The sequence below is a fragment of the Sardina pilchardus genome, chromosome 2 (assembly GCF_963854185.1).
Source record: "Sardina pilchardus chromosome 2, fSarPil1.1, whole genome shotgun sequence".
Classification (NCBI taxonomy): Eukaryota; Metazoa; Chordata; class Actinopteri; order Clupeiformes; family Clupeidae; genus Sardina; species Sardina pilchardus.
The window spans coordinates 29,063,539-29,082,150 of NC_084995.1; the positions used below are offsets into that span (position 1 = coordinate 29,063,539).

At 40.8% G+C, this 18,612-nt stretch overlaps 3 protein-coding genes across 3 annotated transcripts; 1 reads left to right on the forward strand and 2 right to left on the reverse strand.

Moving 5' to 3' along the window:
• The first annotated feature begins 1,352 nt into the window (after nt 1-1,352).
• Nucleotides 1,353-7,375, forward strand: angptl4 (angiopoietin-like 4). Its single transcript, XM_062525249.1, has 7 exons — nt 1,353-1,953; nt 2,669-2,779; nt 2,885-2,972; nt 4,948-5,061; nt 5,189-5,284; nt 5,710-5,988; nt 6,101-7,375. Exons 1-7 carry the CDS (start codon nt 1,447-1,449, stop codon nt 6,283-6,285), a joined length of 1,380 nt encoding a protein of 459 aa, XP_062381233.1. The 5' UTR covers nt 1,353-1,446; the 3' UTR covers nt 6,286-7,375.
• A 2,731-nt stretch (nt 7,376-10,106) lies between these two features.
• Nucleotides 10,107-14,067, reverse strand: LOC134069303 (NADH-quinone oxidoreductase subunit B 2-like). The gene is made up of 8 exons (XM_062525259.1): nt 13,979-14,067; nt 13,486-13,519; nt 13,329-13,385; nt 13,129-13,246; nt 12,779-12,958; nt 12,629-12,675; nt 10,572-10,660; nt 10,107-10,467 (listed from the first exon to the last, which is right to left on the reverse strand). The coding sequence occupies exons 1-8, from the start codon at nt 13,989-13,991 to the stop codon at nt 10,370-10,372; spliced, it is 636 nt and encodes a 211-aa protein (XP_062381243.1). The 5' UTR covers nt 13,992-14,067; the 3' UTR covers nt 10,107-10,369.
• Nucleotides 14,068-14,968: 901 nt separating this feature from the next.
• cnn2 (calponin 2) lies at nt 14,969-18,388 on the reverse strand. The gene is made up of 7 exons (XM_062525270.1): nt 18,234-18,388; nt 17,309-17,430; nt 17,153-17,219; nt 16,844-16,981; nt 16,637-16,753; nt 16,410-16,556; nt 14,969-16,278 (listed from the first exon to the last, which is right to left on the reverse strand). Exons 1-7 carry the CDS (start codon nt 18,294-18,296, stop codon nt 15,994-15,996), a joined length of 939 nt encoding a protein of 312 aa, XP_062381254.1. The 5' UTR covers nt 18,297-18,388; the 3' UTR covers nt 14,969-15,993.
• Nucleotides 18,389-18,612: the final 224 nt, after the last annotated feature.

Sequence of the window (18,612 nt, forward strand, 5' to 3'; positions counted from 1 at the left end):
TATGGCTAAATGCTTTTAGAATATGCCTCACTGCAGACAGCTTTAAACTATTTCACATGTGGCTCCCTGGCCGACATGGATGATCAGTGCACTAATCCCTGTGGGGAGATGAAGTTCATCCCAGATGCGGTGGGGTGCAGAGGGACCACGTTCACCCCGACAACTGCACACTATGTCCTGTCCTCTGAACCCTAAGTCCCCTACGCCCACTCAACATCCATCCATGGAGCAGAGGTCCCCACATTCTTTTCTTTTGTAACCACGCTGTCATATAGAAGTAAAACATCTCTCCTCTATAGAATGGCAATGTTGGAGATGGGACAAATAGAATTCATCTTTTTACAGATCACACATTAATGAATGTTTGATTTTTACTTTACTTATAATTAATAAAACACTCTAACGGGAACCAGTTCCCCAGGGATTCCCATGTTCCAAAAATAGCTATTTTGGCATTAGATTAGATCAAATGTTTTTTTTAAAAAGCAGTGACTACTAGAGTAAAATGTTATAAAAGAAAGTTGGCCAAGGTGACCGGTCCATCATGTGAACTCGAATGGAAGGATTTCGCTATTTCAAGGAGAAAGTCATGCTGTACCCACCACAATGTGTCTCTCTTCAGAAGTCTGTTAAGTCTGCTCTTTGGGAAGTGCCGCTGAGAGAGAGAACACAGCCCTTTCTGTGCGTGAACTTTCCCCTAATTCTCACAGTGCTCCTCACGCCGTGCGGCAGAACAGATCACCTCAGGCCAATGCATTCAGCCAGGTCACGTTCTCCCCGTCACTCACGACAAGGCCTTTTTTTTGTGACCTCACAGAACTCCCCCCTCCAACAATCACTGCATGACAGCAGTTTTGTCTTCTGCTCGAAGGCCTACCTTCACATTTTAAAACTGAAATAATTTGATCTCAGATGATACAAAAGAATCACAATTAATCACACTGTTACAGCCCTGTAATAAAAAGTGCTTAAAGAAAAGTGGTACTTAGGACAAACGTGTATTAAAGTGTAATACAAGCCCTTCCTTATAAAGTAATTAACATATTACATTTACCCTTCACAAAACCTCTGATTTGATATCTACTGACAGCTAATCTTAATATACTCAAATATGATGTCACATCATTATCAAAACACACTGGATTATCAACACCACTCTTCTCATTAAAGTATTGAAGAGATTAAAACTGGTCTCATTGTTACATCATTGTCCCTGCTCCGTGGTGCTTGAAGAGAGTCAACGGCTGAAGGGAAAAGAAACCTGAGTGGCAAACACACCCCTTTTTGGGTGGGGACCAATCAGATTAGCCAGCTGCAGATCCCGGCCTATATATTGGGTGAGTGGCCATTCACTGTCTAAGCTGACTCTCTTGAATCTGTTGCACAGTAGGCAGACCTCTGTGGTACCATTTCCTACACACCAAAGACAACCGGCAAGAACACAAGATGAAGGTCACAGTCACCAACTTGATGCTCTGCACTGCCATCCTTGCAACTACCGGGTCAGGCTTCCCAATGGAGAGGAAGGGGTCAGCTGGGAAGGAGAAGAGGGTCCAGTATGCCGCGTGGGACGACGTGAATGTGCTGGCCCACGGGCTACTGCAGCTGGGCCAGGGCCTCAAAGAGCACGTGGACAAGACCAAGCTCCAGGTGCGAGACATCACTGCCAAGCTGAAGTCTTTCAACGGCACGGTAACTGACCTGGGCAAGCTGACCCTACGGCTGCAGGAGGACAACAAGGTGCTGAGAGCAAGGACTGAAGGTCTGGAGGAGAGGGAGAGCCAGGTCCTCAACGTCTCCTCGGAGCTGCGCGAGAAGGCTGACGAGCTGCTGACAGAGAAACAGGCGGTCCACGAGAGGATGAACAGGCTTGAGGAGAAAGTGAATGGTGTGCTGCAAGGAGAGGAGTTGCATGCCGCCAGTGGTAACTCCACTGATGCACGGACCATCCAGGTAATTCAAGAGACTGCTTTTCTCTAACTAAACATTTCTAGGCATGGTTAGCTGTTTATAATACTGTGATTCCTTCATCATGTTCACACAGTGTTTGCATTTGTAGTTATCTGAACACGTTTTTTTAAAAAAGCTTTTCTTTTTTTCTCTCACATCTATCTAATGGTGTACATATCTGTTCAAGTGACAGTTGTCTGTTTATAATTAGTTCATATATAGGCAAGCTTTAAAAATGTAGAGGTCTACCTTGGTGTTAAGTTACACTGGCCTGGAGAGAATAGCAGTGTATAAAAAGCATGGTGGGTGTGTTGCAGTTGTGCTAGAGGCGTGCTGTACGTGCAAGGCTGCCATCACTGCTAGACAAAGCACGGAACGAATGTGAAACATGTGCAGAGATTCAAGTTAGCTTATTTCAGTGAACTGTGACCTTCTGCATAGTAAAATACACATTCGCATCGGTTTCAGTTCAGTTGTGAACAGAGTGGGCGACTGTCCTACTTATGGCGTTCTGGTACACTGAGTTTATATGGCCCTACTTATGTAACTGGGCCCTGGAATAACCTTTTCATTCTTCTTTATTGGAAAAAAACATGTCTGGAAAAAGGGGCGCATAGAGTATCTGAATGTCATGGGCAGAAGCCCAGGCACATTTATGAAAGAGATATTTAGTACTCACAAATGTATGTTGCTTTACATGTCTCTCTGTTTCTTCCAGTGGATGATGGAGGCTCAGAACCGGCGTATAGATGAGCTCGTGGACAGAATAAAGCAACAGCAGGAAAAGCTGGACAAGCAGAACATCCGTATTCGAACTCTTCAAAATCAGGTAGCCAACAACACAGAGACAATTATTTGCAAAATTCCTGTCACGTAAAATTATCAAAATTAGCCTATGTTTTCCCAGGGCACTAAAACTTTTCGTCTTTTTCAGATACAGATTAACATGCAGTCATTCCTAAAGCGGAAAGGCGATGTCATCCCTCAAAACGGCAGCATCGAACAACACGATTCACCACAAGGTGAGTGATTTTGACTGTGTCAGATTAATTTGGGAAGCGGACGGGGAGATCATAATGTAGTAGGCTAGTAGGCTAGGCCTAGCCTAAAAAAGGCCATTCTTTTAACTGTAACGGGGTGTTTAAATTATGTATTGTCCTCTCGCTTAAACGAAGAGATACATGAACTTGCTAAATAGGTAAATTTTACTTGAGGTTATTAGGATATACTACAAAGTGTGCGTGTCTTGGTGTAGGCCTATTTAACTGAGAAAAAATAAGACTGTAAAATATGAACCACAGGTCATATTTTATTTTAAGTAAAAAAAAAAAAAACTGACGGAGAAACTATTATGTGGTTATCAGCCTATATTCAGTAGGCCTATGCGTGTTTGAACAGATCTCCGAAGCGAGGAAATTCACATTGGCTAAGCAATTGGTCAGAACTAGGTGAAAGGTAACCCTGTCTGAACTGAGTTGTAATGAGGAAACTGAACAGTCATCCAACAGAACACAGTTTAGCCCCTTTTGGCAAGTTTTGACATCACTGGGTATAAAGAATGTTGCAAGAGAAACAGTCTAGCTGGATGCCAGCCAACTGGGTGACAGTTCATTTAGTCGTGAGTGTTAAGTCAGGGTCACAAACAGACCCAAAGAACAGAAGGATTTGTTGTAAATCTGACAGAAAGGATGGGGGCAGGGACTAAAACTAGAATGCTATGTTCCACAGATTTTTTCCCTCTGGCTCACAGCCAGTTAACCTCACTTAGAGGAGAAAATACCCTATTTCAGGAATGTGAACTTTGTACAGACATTTTTTTTTTTGCTGTTTAAAAGACAGCTGTAATCATTTCACAAAGAAAAGCATGGTCACTTCCTTAAAGAACTCACAACCTTTACCCTAGATCTGTCAGAGACAGACACCCCTCCACCCACCTTTGTCTCTCTCTCTCCTTATACATCCCCTCCCTCTTTCCTTCATTGAGGAAGTGTGCCACTTGAGCAGTGCAGGCCCTGAGGCCTACAGAACCAGTTAGCCAAGATTCTAAACAATTTAGGATTCTTCATTTGTTCATAATAAGTCAACACCCATATAAAAAGCCTCCCATTTTAAAAAAGCAAACGCATTTGGCATCGAAATGTCCAAATGATCTTTTGTGAGCACACAAGTCAAAACAACAGGCATTATTCGATTGCTCTCTGTAGAGTAGGCCTACAGTACTTTTTAAACTGAAAGACAATTTGTACGTGCTCTGTCTCAGCTTCTCTCCATACGCATAGAGTTACTCTAATTTATTTATACACAGACATTTGGAGTGCTCAAAAGATTCGGTCCCATTTGGCACTAGACAGCCATTTGCCCTTGAGGGCTATAGCATTCTGTGAGCATGCGACTGCCATGCATTCTGTGCACATGAAGCAAGCGTGAGTCTTTTGTGGGGGCAGGGAGACAGAGGAGAGAGGAGGGTGTTTGCTGAGGCCTGTGTAATCAATAGCAGCTGAGACAAATCTTGGGAACTGGGAGAAAGGTTATGTTTACGGACAGAATTCAGTAACCCCCCCCCCCCCCCAGGATAGCTTTCCTTTATCAGGCAAAAAATAAGCTCTCAGTGGCCTAAGTGACTGAACAGGGCAGGCTGGACAGGTTATCAGTTTCCCTTTAGTCTTGCCAGTTTCTTCCAAACAAATCTTTGTTTATCTATATTGGGCTTGGCATAAGTTGCATGAGAGGTGATTATGTGGCGCTTACAATACACAACAACCAGTGATAAGATAAACAAAATAAAAACTTTATAATCTACTTAAATGTAAGATGATAGTACCTTATGTGGTGTTACTTTTTCAAAGGAGGGAGAAGCAAGTTAGCTGGCAACTCTTTTCCATGCAGTGGCAGTGGCTTTCCATGCAGTGGCATGCAGAGAGCATTACATGCAATGGTGTCTTCAGATAATAAAGTCAGCACTTTTTAACAAATGTTTTTGTTTCTTCTGTTTTATAGATATGGCCTCTGACTGTCACGAACTTTTTCTGAGAGGGGAGACAAGCACTGGAGTTTACACAATCAAGCCTTTGCAGTCTGAACCTTTTGATGTTTTCTGTGAAATGACAGCAGGTACGTCAAGGACCTCATTGTATGGATGCATGCCATATAGCAGAAATGTTTTCACTGAACTTATCTATGACAGTGAACTGAAACTAATTCTTTCCTAATCCCTTTGCCTGTTTTTTCTGTTCTGCAGATGGGGGGTGGACAGTCATCCAGAGACGGCAGGATGGCTCTGTAGATTTTGATCAGCTCTGGCAGGCCTACCAAAGTGGCTTTGGAAACCTCAATGGTAAATGTCAAATGTGCATTTTTTTTAAACAAACAGCCAAAACAAATATTGCTAGAAGCTCCACAACTACAGTGAAATAAGTGACCCAGAAGTTCCTCCCCTGCTAAGGGCACATACATGCTATGCACATGTTTTGAGAGCTCTTAGCGGTGAAGTTTAAACAAGAAATAAGTGCTCACATGCTACACAGGCTGTACATCTCAGACATCAGGCTTTAAGAGATGAAGATCAGGCCAATCCCAGTAGAGTGGGCTTGGCAGAAATCACTGCAAAATCCCTATGCCTAATGTTATTGAAGGATTTAATCGCCTGTTCCCTGAATTCAATTAAAGGATTAACCTTATCTTGCTCAAAGCTCCATTAAATTAGTGTATAACAGCTTTGAATCAACACCCTTGATAATTTTTTTATTATGTCTTTCTCAGGTGAATTCTGGCTTGGCCTAGAGAAGATGCATTCATTGTCAAAAGATGGTAACTACATCCTCAAGGTCCAGCTCAGCGACTGGAGAGATGACCTGGAGACCATCAAGTACCCGTTCCGTCTGAGCGGGGAAGAGAGCCACTACTCACTGCACATCCTGGACAATGCCTCCAAGAATCTCGAGAGTGCTTTTCCTAGTGATCCTGCCGGCTTGCCCTTCTCTACCCGGGACAAAGATAATGACCAGAAAAGCGACATCAACTGTGCCAAGCACCTTTCTGGTAAGCTTACAATGTGTCAAGAGTTCAGTGTACTGCTTTGACGCCAGTTCACAGTGTTTTTCAAAAAGTGATCCACATGCCCTAACACGAGCATGATGTGTTTTTGTTCCAGGCGGATGGTGGTTTAGCAACTGTGGTCACTCCAACCTGAATGGCAGGTACTTCGTTACCCCGCCACCCAAGCAGAGACACCAGAGGAAACAGGGAGTGTTCTGGAAGACTTGGCGCGGTCGCTATTATCCTCTGAAAACAACAACGATGATGATTGCACCCTCCGAGATCGAGAACAAATCTTAGAGCGAGATGTTGAACACAAGAGTCGTGCACTACTGAGACCATGTTTAAAACAAGTCACATTTTTATAGTGATCCAAATAGTTAAGTCCAAATATTGGTTCTTAAGAGAGAAAAAAGGTGCTAAATTCAGAGATTCGTGTTAAGTGTCCACACCATTTCACAGTGAAACTTTTCAATAGACATTTTAATTTGAAGTGTGAAAAGAACATGGTGTGTTGAAGCTGACATGGATACAGTATCAAATCACTGTCTCTGAGTAGGAGAGAGCCATCCAGGTTACAGAGTACTAGATGTGCTTGAGTTAAGCGTGTACCGGCATGTTTGCATATTGCAAGCACCTTTTAACATTTTCCACATGTTAAGACGGATCTGGTATGAGGGGCGCTATGAAAGCCCCCTAGCACTGATATGGCTACCCATTTACAGAGAGCAACTATGAACAAGGGCCGTTCAAGGACCCAATCATATGGACCAAACATGCACACATTCAGATAGAGATTGTGTGACCTCTATTAGAGGCATTAGTTATGCAGTGGCATTATCAAAAGACAATGTAGAACAATGCAGCATCACAGAGCATACAGGCGAGTAAGATAGCTTTAGTTGTCAAATTGTGCACATGTGGCTTTTCTGGTCCTTTAATAATATACAGCTGTTGTTGTCTAGTCTACTGTTTATTTTTATTTCAGCTACAACTCCATCTTCTTTTAGTGGAGTCTTCCCCCTTCAGTCATATTGACTGTATTTTATTCCTGAAGTTTTCTCCACTTCCTGTAAATACTAAGCAGAGTTTATGTTGACTGAACCTTTAAAATCGTGTAAATGTAAACACATTTAGTTGTGCTCAGTTGTAATATTCTCAGTTCATGTTGACAAAATGCCATGTTCTTATTTTTTTTCTATTTAAGTTCTGTAAAGAATCACTGTGTACTTTTTACCTTTTTGTTAATTATTTATATTTCTTATATTTTCCAAAAGTATAAAAGACCTTTGATATTGTTTTCTCTTTCTTTTTTTACACAACGGAGAAGAACTGATCTTTAAGTCAGATGTCCATTCAGTTGGCCAATAAAGATTATTTTAAAAATGTTTTTCGTCTGCCATTTATGATCATTTTCATAGTGTCAGGATATAAATATCTGTCAGTATCGCATTCAGTTTTATCGCATTCAGTTTGACACAGCATCAACCGGGGCAGCTGTGATTTCTGTCAGGTGGCAACTAGCTTGCAGGTGGTAGGCCTAAATGAAATACCTGTCTTGCTAAAGCTTGCCTGGCTGAGACAGATAAATCAAATATGCTTTCAACACAGTTATGCCTCATGATGTGCAGGAGCTGTGCTATCTGCTGTACATTCATTTTCCTGTAATGCAGAATTAGCATTTAGCCCCAAAAAAGGCACCCTGAACCCCAACGTTTTTGTGGTGACCTTCGGTGTCCGGGAGGCTTTAGAATGCCATATGGCGCCAGAGCACGTGTGAGTCTCCCTCCTTTGCATTACCGGCTTACGAGACTCACAGGGACTACAGTTCAGCAGCTTTGCACCATCGACCGCATGTCTCACACCTCGAGGAAATCTCTTTACAGGCCGAGCACTAATGTGTTTTTGATAACCACAAGTGGTATTAAGTGGACATGGAGTAAAATGTGATGATGTGCTTTGACCTGGGGCCTGAAGTAGCCAGATACTTGCAGCTCACTCAAGAACTATTTCAACACATACATTTAGTTAGTAAATTAGGATGATATAGTAATTTGGCCAATGTAATCTGCTATTCATGCAGGAACTAAAATTGAAAAAAGACAAAAGAGAGGTCAAAGCACATTTAAAAAGATAAAGCAATGAAGCATGATCCTATCCCATTACAGTTCAATCCTGTTTTAGCTCAAATGGTTTTTAAAGAATTAAAGGCAATGAAAAGGGTAATCTTAATCAAGCAGTTGAACTCGCCATTCTAGTTAATATCATAACAATAAATGTTTTGCAACCACAGCAACTGTCCCCTGAAGGTAAAGCAGGGCAAGCTAGGAGTCAGTCAACATGTAGTGTGATTAACAGCTAATCTGCAAAGATCACAGATGATGTTTTTACAAATGCATACAAATATTTGTGTCTTCTAGAGCAAGTTAAAGTAAAAGACAATCCTTAAAAAAACATGTTCCATGAGAACATGTCAGATTCTTTTCAGATACATTTCCATTTTGCAAACCAGATGTCAAAGCAACTAAACATATTTACTCATGTATGCGTATGCAGGTATATATGTATAATTACTGCTGCAAGCATTGCATGTTAAAAAGCCCCTTCTCTTAAAAGATTACATTTCATGGCATTATATAATGCACAAGATAATCGACCATATAAAACCATCTCTGCATTCATCTGTCACCTGCTCCAACAAGAGTGAAAGAGCGAGTCCGGGCAGGCAGGGGAACACAGAGGTATCCTCAGGGACAGTGATCTTAAGCGAAAACTGAATCAGATTTAGCAGTTCTGCGCCAGGCTAGTAGGGCCGCAGACAGGCTGGGCTTTGGTGTGAAAGATGAGCAGGTAGGCTTACTGTCAAAGCACACGGCCGGCCGCGGAAGTCACGTCTGCCCTCTGCTGGAGATGCCTTGACCAATCTCAGGTGAATGGATGCAATCTGTTCATCCATAACAATTATAAGACATTGTGAAAACACCTCATGTTTGTATGAAATACAAATAGTAATATTCAAATACAGGCTACTTAATGTGAACTGTTATGCTTAGGTTAGGTATTAGGGGTATACATAAACTTGTGGGAAAGATTTGTGCAGCATAGTTGGCTATGGTAAATTCATCAGTGGGCAACAGTGACCTCAAACGTTCAGAGTGAGGTACTACCACCATTGACTCAAAATGGAGCAGGTCTGACAATCATGGCAGTCAATGCTTAACCCTGCAATCAAAAAGAACAAAGTTTTGTAACAAATGCCTCGTGAGGCACCTCAGCCTACTCGCACATTCCCGATAATACTGTAAAATAGGCAACATGTTTCATGGACATTTAAAGAAGTTATTGCGTTGTCTTATCCTCATATCAAAGTATGTTTTGGTGGGCTTTACAATGAGCTTAAGATGGGCAGGTCATTCGCCTTCCAACACGACAATGATCCTAAACATACTGCCAAAAGAACAAAGCAGTGGCTTAAGGATAGAAAGGTGAATGTCCTTGAGTGGCCAAGTCAGAGCCCTGACTTAAATCCTATAGAAAATCTGTGGATTGACTTGGAGAGTCCATCGCCGTTCCTCACAGAATTTGACTGAATTCTCACAATTCTGCAAGGAAGATTGGGCAAATATTCCCCACCCTAGGTGTACAAAGCTAATAGAGACCTATCCAGATTGATGGCTGTAATAAAAGCAAAGGGAAGCTCTACAAAGTATTAAATCAGGGGTATGATGACTTTTCCAACCCTGTTATTCTAGTTTTCCATTTTTTTAAAATAAATTTTCAGATTAATACAGTTGTCTTTTTTTCATTATTTTGACGGTATACAGCTAATTTTTTTTTTAATTATTATTCTTTATTTTTCTTTTAAATGGGTTGAGTTCAGGCTGTAAGACAAAAAAAGTAGCTATCCAAAGGACTATGATGACTTTCTATAGGCACTGTATATCCCATCTCATATCTCATATACAGCAATTTTGACTACAGCACAAATATAAACAATACATTTACTAATATAAATTATTAATAAGACTCAGTACAACTGAAGCTTTATGGCTCATAAATGTAATGTTACCTTTGTAAAACTTTCATGTAATATACTTGAAATAAAAAAAACTTAAAAAAAATTAAACACAAGCAATGTTTTATTTATTGTCATTCATCCAGCTCCACCACAGTGATGTCACAGACACAGCCAACGAACCCTCTGTTGATGAAACTACAGATGATTTTTAAAAAATAATTTCAGCTTTAGATAAAAGCTAGTAGGAGTACAAGGATATTCAGACGTTTTATTGAAGATGCTGGAGAGTCAAGGCAAATAGTACTACTGGTGTGGTCTACTGCCAAAACACAGGTATAGGGGAATAAATTATTTACACATTGGCTCTTATTTGCGGTACCAGATAGACATTTTCTTCTCACGCTTGATCTTCCGCTGCAGCTGCAAGCAGCCATACAAAAGAGCCTCTGCAGTAGGTGGACAGCCTGAAATGAACAGTTAAAACCCCAGTCAACACAACACAGGGACAAAGCAATATGGAGCATCTTATTCAAGGCAAGCAAAAAGCCATGCTTCTTTTATTTATTACCTGGAACGTATATATCTACTGGAACGATGCGATCGCATCCCCTCACAACAGAGTAGGAGTAGTGGTAATAGCCGCCGCCATTCGCACAGCTGAAATAAATAGAACATATTTTTAAGTTTTAAGACGACAAAATGACAAAATGACTGCGTTCTTCAAAAATCACTGAAAGTATGACAGTATGATAAAAGATTAAGATTATTAAGATTGAAAAAGTGTCTGAGCCCAAAAATTCCAGGCAATCAAAACGATCAAAATCAAAAGTGCCACTTGATGGGCTGCAAACAAACTTTCATCAGCATTAACATTGCTGTTAAACTTTTTGTCTTACAGTGTAAGAAACTGCCATCCGGTGTTCAAATGAAAGCAAACACTGGACAGAGGAACAACAGGAATCTTAACAAAACACCAAGGAATCTCTCTAAGCCTGTCTGTCTGATAGGGGTCTAACAGCATACAATCATCGAATCATCGGGCCAGCTCTATTCATTTTCGGTACAGTAAGCCTGCAGGTACTGCTGACCTAAAATCCACTGACAATATTGCTGATGCCCAATGGGAATAGTATTTTGAAAAGGTGTCAATGCTTTTTTTACATTCACTGTCTAACCTGACATATAACATCTGTTGATTATTGTTACCTCCACCAAGGGAGATTATGTTTTCATCAGAGTTTGTTTGTTTGTTTGTTGTTAGCAAGATAACTCAAAAAGTTGTGGATGGGTATCGATTACATTTTCATTGAAGGTCTGAAATGACCCAGGGAAGAAACGATTAAGTGGGAGTGATCTGGATCACCGTCTGGATCCAGGAGGCGGTTATGTTTTCGCTTGGCGGAGGTCTGCGCTCTCTGAGTGCTTTTCTAGTTTAAGACTGCATTTAGTACATTCGGTACACTTCTGTACTGAACCTAAACCCTGTACCTTTTTGGTTTGCTACAAATACGTGTACCTGCAACTGTGACTGAGTACGGTCACTACAGTTGAGTATGCTCTGTGACTGCCATACCAACGGGCCTGGCTTTTTGGCGTTGCGGTCAAGCTGCAGGATTAGCAGCAACACTTGGGAGCACTTTGACTCGGCGCAGTAATATCATCGGTCTTGGATTTTCAGTTTCACTTTGGAGTGAGTATATTACTGCACCGAGTCAAAGTGCTCCCATGTGCTATTCCGCCACACATTATAGTTATCCTTCTTACTCGCTTAGAAAAGCACCACGTTTTATTTTGTCTCACCATTCTTGGTCGTGTAACTACTCGTGTAACTGTATTTTAATAGGGAAAACGTGTAGGTGTTTCATCACTTCTAACTTCATCTCTGTTTGGATCCGAGTGAATGCACTGGGCTAGCAGTGCTATCAGTGCTAAGTGCTATAAAAGTAGCACCGCACGCCAGAGCCTTTGAGTGCACACATTGAAACGCGAGAGGTATGTATCAACTCGTCTTAGTTAAGGGAATAACGTATTTTAATATGAAAACACGGTGGAGTGTTCCTTTAAGTTCCTTCGCTAGTGATTTCCAATTAAGGATTCACAGAGGTATTAAACAAAAGTCTAAAGAGACAGCTGAAATTCACTCATTGCCCATCACTTCTCGCATCAAAAGTGGAGATCATGTTTACTGTCAAGATGCCTTGCGCCTTATTGTGCCTGTAATCGCTGAATGTCATTCGTGTTCCTTGGTCTCCCCTTAACTAGTTGTTTCCTCTCTGAATGTGGTGTAATTTTTTTTTTCATAAGGATGAAAGTGAAGAGGCTGACATGTCCAAGCTCCTGCTTAATGATCGAATTGTGAAACTGGACATACAATTGTGTTGTTTTTCACACAGTCTGCGTAGTGCTGAGATTCTGCAGACACCACGTGCAGCACAAGAGTGGCACCTGCTCATCTTAGAATTAATGAATTTAGTGCAAGAAGCCAAGCTGTGGCATATCTAACAACACCCCTTTTTCTTGCTACAGCCAGAAATTAAAAACATAAAGGTTAGAGGTACATTTCTTTCATAGTTAGCATATTTCATCATACAACTCAAATGTAAATCAACAGAAATATGATCTCACCTCCCCATTGAAATCACATATCGGGGCTCCGGCATCTGGTCATACACCTATTTGCAAAAAAAATAATAAAATAAAAATGATTGTCTACATCTATAAATCCGCTTTAATTGTTTGAGAGTCATTTGAAAGAAGCAAAAAATGCGTAAATACCTTACGCAGGGCAGGGGCCATTTTATTTGTGAGAGTCCCTGCAACAATCATGACATCAGCTTGTCGGGGGCTGGCTCTGAACACCACTCCAAAACGATCCATGTCATACCGAGGAGCAGCCATGTGCATCATCTCTACTGCACAGCATGCCAGGCCAAATGTCATTGGCCACAATGAGCTCTGTAAAACACACATACAAATCATATATTTTCATTGTACAAGATTCTTAAGCTGGGTCCCATGTGTCTAAGTTCCATTGTCATGGTACACACACACTGGCCTAAATACAAGGAGGGAGGGAGAGAGTAGGACTTATGGTGCAAATCATAATCACTGATATGCATACTCACTCTACGAGCCCAGTTGACCAAGTCATCTAGCTTGGTGATGACATACTCCCCCTTGTTGCTTAGTGCAGACGCTGGCTTGGCTGCCAAAGCTGTGCTTTTCTCCCTCACTGGAACCAAGCTAAACATGAAAAAAGTAAACAGTGAATTTGTGCAATGCAATTCATCTTTACAAACTCCAAATTCAGAACATGGCTGTTTACCTGCTCTGCGGTAAAATGTGTTGCTTATGGCCACAGAGTACGGAAAGGTTAGAGGACCTGTGCGAAGAGAAAGTGACATTAAGATTCACATTAGAGGGCTCTTCGATATACCAGAAGACATCTGTTTCCAATTGCATGTTTGGGAATTTTTTCTTACCTCGAAAAAGTCCCCAACCGGGAGAGACGAAAAACTATAACAAAGAAAGATGCACAGTAACATTTGAAGTTAGCTTTTTTTGTGAGTCAACACTGGTGATGCAGGAGTTAAATTAGCTATTAGCTAACGTTACTGGTCTACCATACTTCACGTGTCAGATGAGACAGAAAACTAGTTCCAAGTGTGACCACGACTATGCTACTGTTAAATTTACATCAACAACACAAAGTCATCTCACTCAAGCCGAAGTTATTTAAAGTGATGGTAAAAGAGGCCAAAGACCCGCAACGCTAACGTTAGCTACCTTGCAAACTAGCATACGTAATACAAGGTCACACTTAAAGACAACCTTGAGCAAAGAGATATGTTTATAAATTACCAACTGACCATAAGTAGCTTACAATAGATTCCTATACAGACATGTATAGATTAAGTAACTTTTACAATGACGATAAAATGTGCAAATCAAGACGGACTGTTGATGTCCCCTTACCAAGCGCCTCCATGTTGGTGTTATGCTCAAACCTGTACGTAATATCCGGTTTTACGCAACCTGGCCATGTTCAACAAGATCGATGCGGCTGGAAGAGGGATGAAGCAGAGCATCTTTGGAAGTGGCAGTGAAAGTAAAGCATATCTACGGAACGTATAGGCATACACTGCATGTCAACTAATGCAACCTGTATTTATGTTTTGTTTTCTGGTTAGTTGTTAACTTGTATCACTCTCAGTATAATGCTCGAACTTGTAGGCTACGTAATATCCGGTTTTACGCAACTTGCGGAGCATGTTCAACAAGATAGATACGGTTGGAAGAGGGATGAAGCAGAGCATCTTTGGAAGTGGCAGTGAAAGTAAAGCATATCTATGGAACGTATAGGCATACACTGCATGTCAACTAATGCAACCTGTATTTATGTTTTGTTTTCTGGTTAGTTGTTAACTTGTATCACTCTCAGTATAATGCTCGAACTTGTAGGCTACGTAATATCCGGTTTTACGCAACTTGCGGAGCATGTTCAACAAGATAGATACGGTTGGAAGAGGGGTGAAGCGGAGCATCTTTGGAAGTGGCAGTGAAAGTAAAGCATATGGATGGAACTTATACCTTTCTTTGCAGAAGTAACCTAGCTGCTACAGAGGATTTTCCTCTTTACCCTAGCTCTGATCATCCCATTTTAAAGTTTCCACAAAACTTCTAAAAGAACCTGTCTCTTTTCAAGTCAACCCCTGTCTTGCTCCTCCAAATGTAATAAATATTAGGCCTACACATTATGTTAATAGTATACAAATATGTACAATAGTATACAAATAGCCTAGGCTATATGTACAAATAATGTTAGGCCTCAACTGATTTCTGCTTCTTTGCGCTCCGCATATGTCAATAAATGAATAAATGTTGGTAGCCTATATAACCACTGTTCTCTGTGTGGTTCATACCTGCACCACAGCACAACACAATGTTTGACACCAAATTGTCTGATAAAAGTGGCAAATTGTTGCTTTATTTTCATGCAGTTTACTGCTTCAACACTAATCAAGACCACAAAATGTAGGCTAAAAAGTCTGTTGGCAAAAAACACAATCCATGTACAGTCAATTAGTGTTTCTTATCTATACCACAACATAAAGAAAAGATAAAAACAGATTGAACCCATATGATGGTAATTTAATAAGTGAATATGCCTATTGACTTATATGGTCAGTTTCTCGCAAACAATTAAACATATGTTTGCATGTCACAACAACAGGTGTGACAACAACTACAAAAATAATAATTAGCCTATAATAAAATAATAATACACACTGGCATCTGGTGTACCACAACACTGTCAAATAAATCATTACCAAAAAAAAATCCCTTTTCAAGTAACTAATCTTGGAATGTCTAGATGCAAATTACATTAAAAATGTCTTTCCTACATTTAATTTTCCTGTATAAGTACATTTAGATATTTGCATACACTGGGGATACTAAATCTCCATTTATGCTTAAAATACTGACACTAAACAAGACCTGTGCAGACACATAACATTCATTGTGATACACTGGGAAAGCTTTAGCCTGACGACGTCATACTCAATTCTTGCAGAAAAAGGATGTAGGCGGGGCTAAACGTTGGTCTGGCATCCAGGCTAGGAAAGCTTTGTAGGACAAAACAATCATACAAGTAATAATTCAATAGTTCATGGATGACAATTAAAAGCCATCCATTTCTGGATTGTCCAGACACACGCACTCACACGCACTCACACACACATACAGACACACGAGTCTATGGATCTTCATAACACCAGTGATGTTGTATTCCATGCACTTCACAGCCCTACTGTATGGTATAGCATCTGACTAAGCAGCTCTTTAGTCTGAATTGTGCAATTACACACATTCTGACATGAATCATTTAAAACACATTACATCTTATGGATGGTTGACATATGACTAAGTAAGGCACTTAAGTTCAGTAACTGAGCAGTTAGAAAATCCCAAAAAAAGAAACCATTCCACTAGTAATCCTGTCCTTCTTCTTGGTACCCTTGGTATCCTTCATCTTGGCATTCCTGAATACAACCATCAGTTTCTTGCCCATTCTCCTCTTTGTCGTCATCATCCTCACTTTTGGGGCAGTATTTGGGATTATAGATCTGTCGGCCCAATCCAAAGTTTTGTCCACTTTGGTTAGCTCCTTGGGCATATCCCATCTGCAGAGACATTGTTGAGTTATCACACTTGTCAGTGCCAAGCTTCTGGTCATAGATGGCACGCCGGGTCCCAGGAGCAGTCATTCCAGCCTGCAAACAGATCAACTCATGTTATGTTGGCACAACAGGAGAAAAGGCTGACATAATCTGACTCTACATGAATAGTCAATGTAGTGTTTGTTACCATCTCTGCAATGTTGCAATGAAAGGGAAAGTCTTACCTGGCTGGCCCCTTTGTTGGTTCCCATTTGTAAGCTGATAGTTGAATTGTCCATAGGTGGAAGAATATGAGCTTTGGGATCATACAAATGTCTCCTGGTGCCATAAGCATTCATACCAGCTTGGCTAGCACACTTGTTTGTCCCCATCTGCAACCACACACCAATTAAGTTTGGTCAACTTAACAGATTTCATCAATTCATATGAATGCTCATGGATCTCATCATACCTGAAGTCCAATGACACAATGACCAGCCTTCATCTTTTCTTCATCGAATCCTCGCTCATGTTTGTCTGCATACTTCACCCCAATGTCCACAGAGGTTTGTACTCCCTTCGTCTTAGCCTAACAGCATAGAAATGTACACTAAAGCATAGTGTAATCTTGATAAGCAATTCCAGCTGTTTAATGTTAAACGTTTAAAGAGCTTTTTACCATGCCAGCAAGGGCCAGGAGAGTCGTCTGAACTTGGGTCATGTTTCCACTCTCAAACAGATCATTGGCTTCAAATATATCATGAGGCTTCAATCCATACACTGTAATCCCTTTAATGAAGTTGGTCAAGTTCTCGAGCTTCAGTAAGACAAAAAAGGGAAAAATGGAAACAATGTGATGTGAGCTTCAATGGTAAAGTCAATATTTTAAAACGGACCTCCAGTCTACCTGAGTGCACATTTCAACAGACACTGGTGGAGGGCATTGGTTCCTGATACTGATGGAGTGCAAATGTTAGGCTATGTTTACCTGATGCCAATTCTGGGTTGAATTGTTGACCTTTTTCACAGACCCAGGCTGGAGCTTGTTGATGAGCCTAGTCGCAAGAACATTTTGAGAAGTGTGAGGACAAACAACAAAACAGCTGACTTGCAACAACATTTTCATATAGACTAGGCTACTCACTCGCATAATACGACACCGTTCTTTAAACCCTTCTGGAAGTCCTCCCCAATAGATCCTCCAGTTACATCCTCAATCCAAATCCGCAACTCCTCTTCTCTCTGGGGGTCATACTTTTGTGCAATCTTGAGAGGAAAAAAAGCCAAGGGGAGGAGCATAACAGGGGCTTTTAAAGGGTACAGACAAAAAGATCATTCCGTTTAAAAAGGTTCATTGTGCATATTTATAAACCAACTCAAATGTGTAAGTTTCGCCAGAACTAGGCTATAAATAGAAGTCATGTTACAGAGCAATTTGAAAAGCCCCATCTATGATCACTTTCTATTTATGAAGAAAGTTGAGGCCCCAGGCCCAGGGTTTAACACTTATGGCACACGACGAATCTCAGCGTTGTGAACTTAGACAAACGAATAGTTCGAGTAGGACCTCAAACAGAACTGTGATCCAGTAAAATAATATGTTGACTGCATGACCTTTGCATTCAAGGTATTTAACTTGCAAAGAGATTTCCAAAACTGCCACAACCTAACAGCTGATGCTCTTGAGCGCATAGGCCTACTCGAAGAATCTGAAAGGTTCGTTGTGTACCAAAGGCATTTTTAACTTTATCAAAGCCAACGCCCGTGCTTTTTCATTAGTAATACAAACTAATTTTAAAAACACTGCAAAGTAATAGGCTATTGTATTAAAAAATAATAACCCAATGCTATTGCAAATCGAAGCCTATTCATCTGAAAAGGCTAGCCTAATGCATTACTATAAATCACCCTCGAAGATGCAAAAATGGCAACTTGTCAATGCAACTTTCATGAGGGGAACTCATTTTTTTCCCTCATTAGGCATAATCCTACTTTGTCATGTTATCCAGGGCTGCATACCGCCACTACTGAAAACACAAGAATCCACCGGTTCAAATTATACCACTTACCCTACTCTTGACTTCCGCTGACAATCCATATGCTGGACCTCTGTTGAACTGAGAGCTAGTCATTTTTCTCACTGAAATGTTCAACAGACAAGGAAAACACTCAGTGTAGTCTATTTGCCCACAGAACGGATGTAAGCCAATCTATCGCTCTAGTAACAATATATCCAACCCCAAAATTCTAAACTTTGGTTACCTCCTCTTTCTGGCTTCCAATCACAGGTCTCGTATGGAAAGTTGATCCATGCGTAAATCGATAAAGGCTCCTCCTCTCTTTTCTCTTGGCTGTGATTGATATCAAAAAGTCCATATATGGAATGGAAGTCCCAAATTCCTCTACAGAGGGAGTATCCCTCCGTTTTGTTGGTGGAATTCCTCGTGC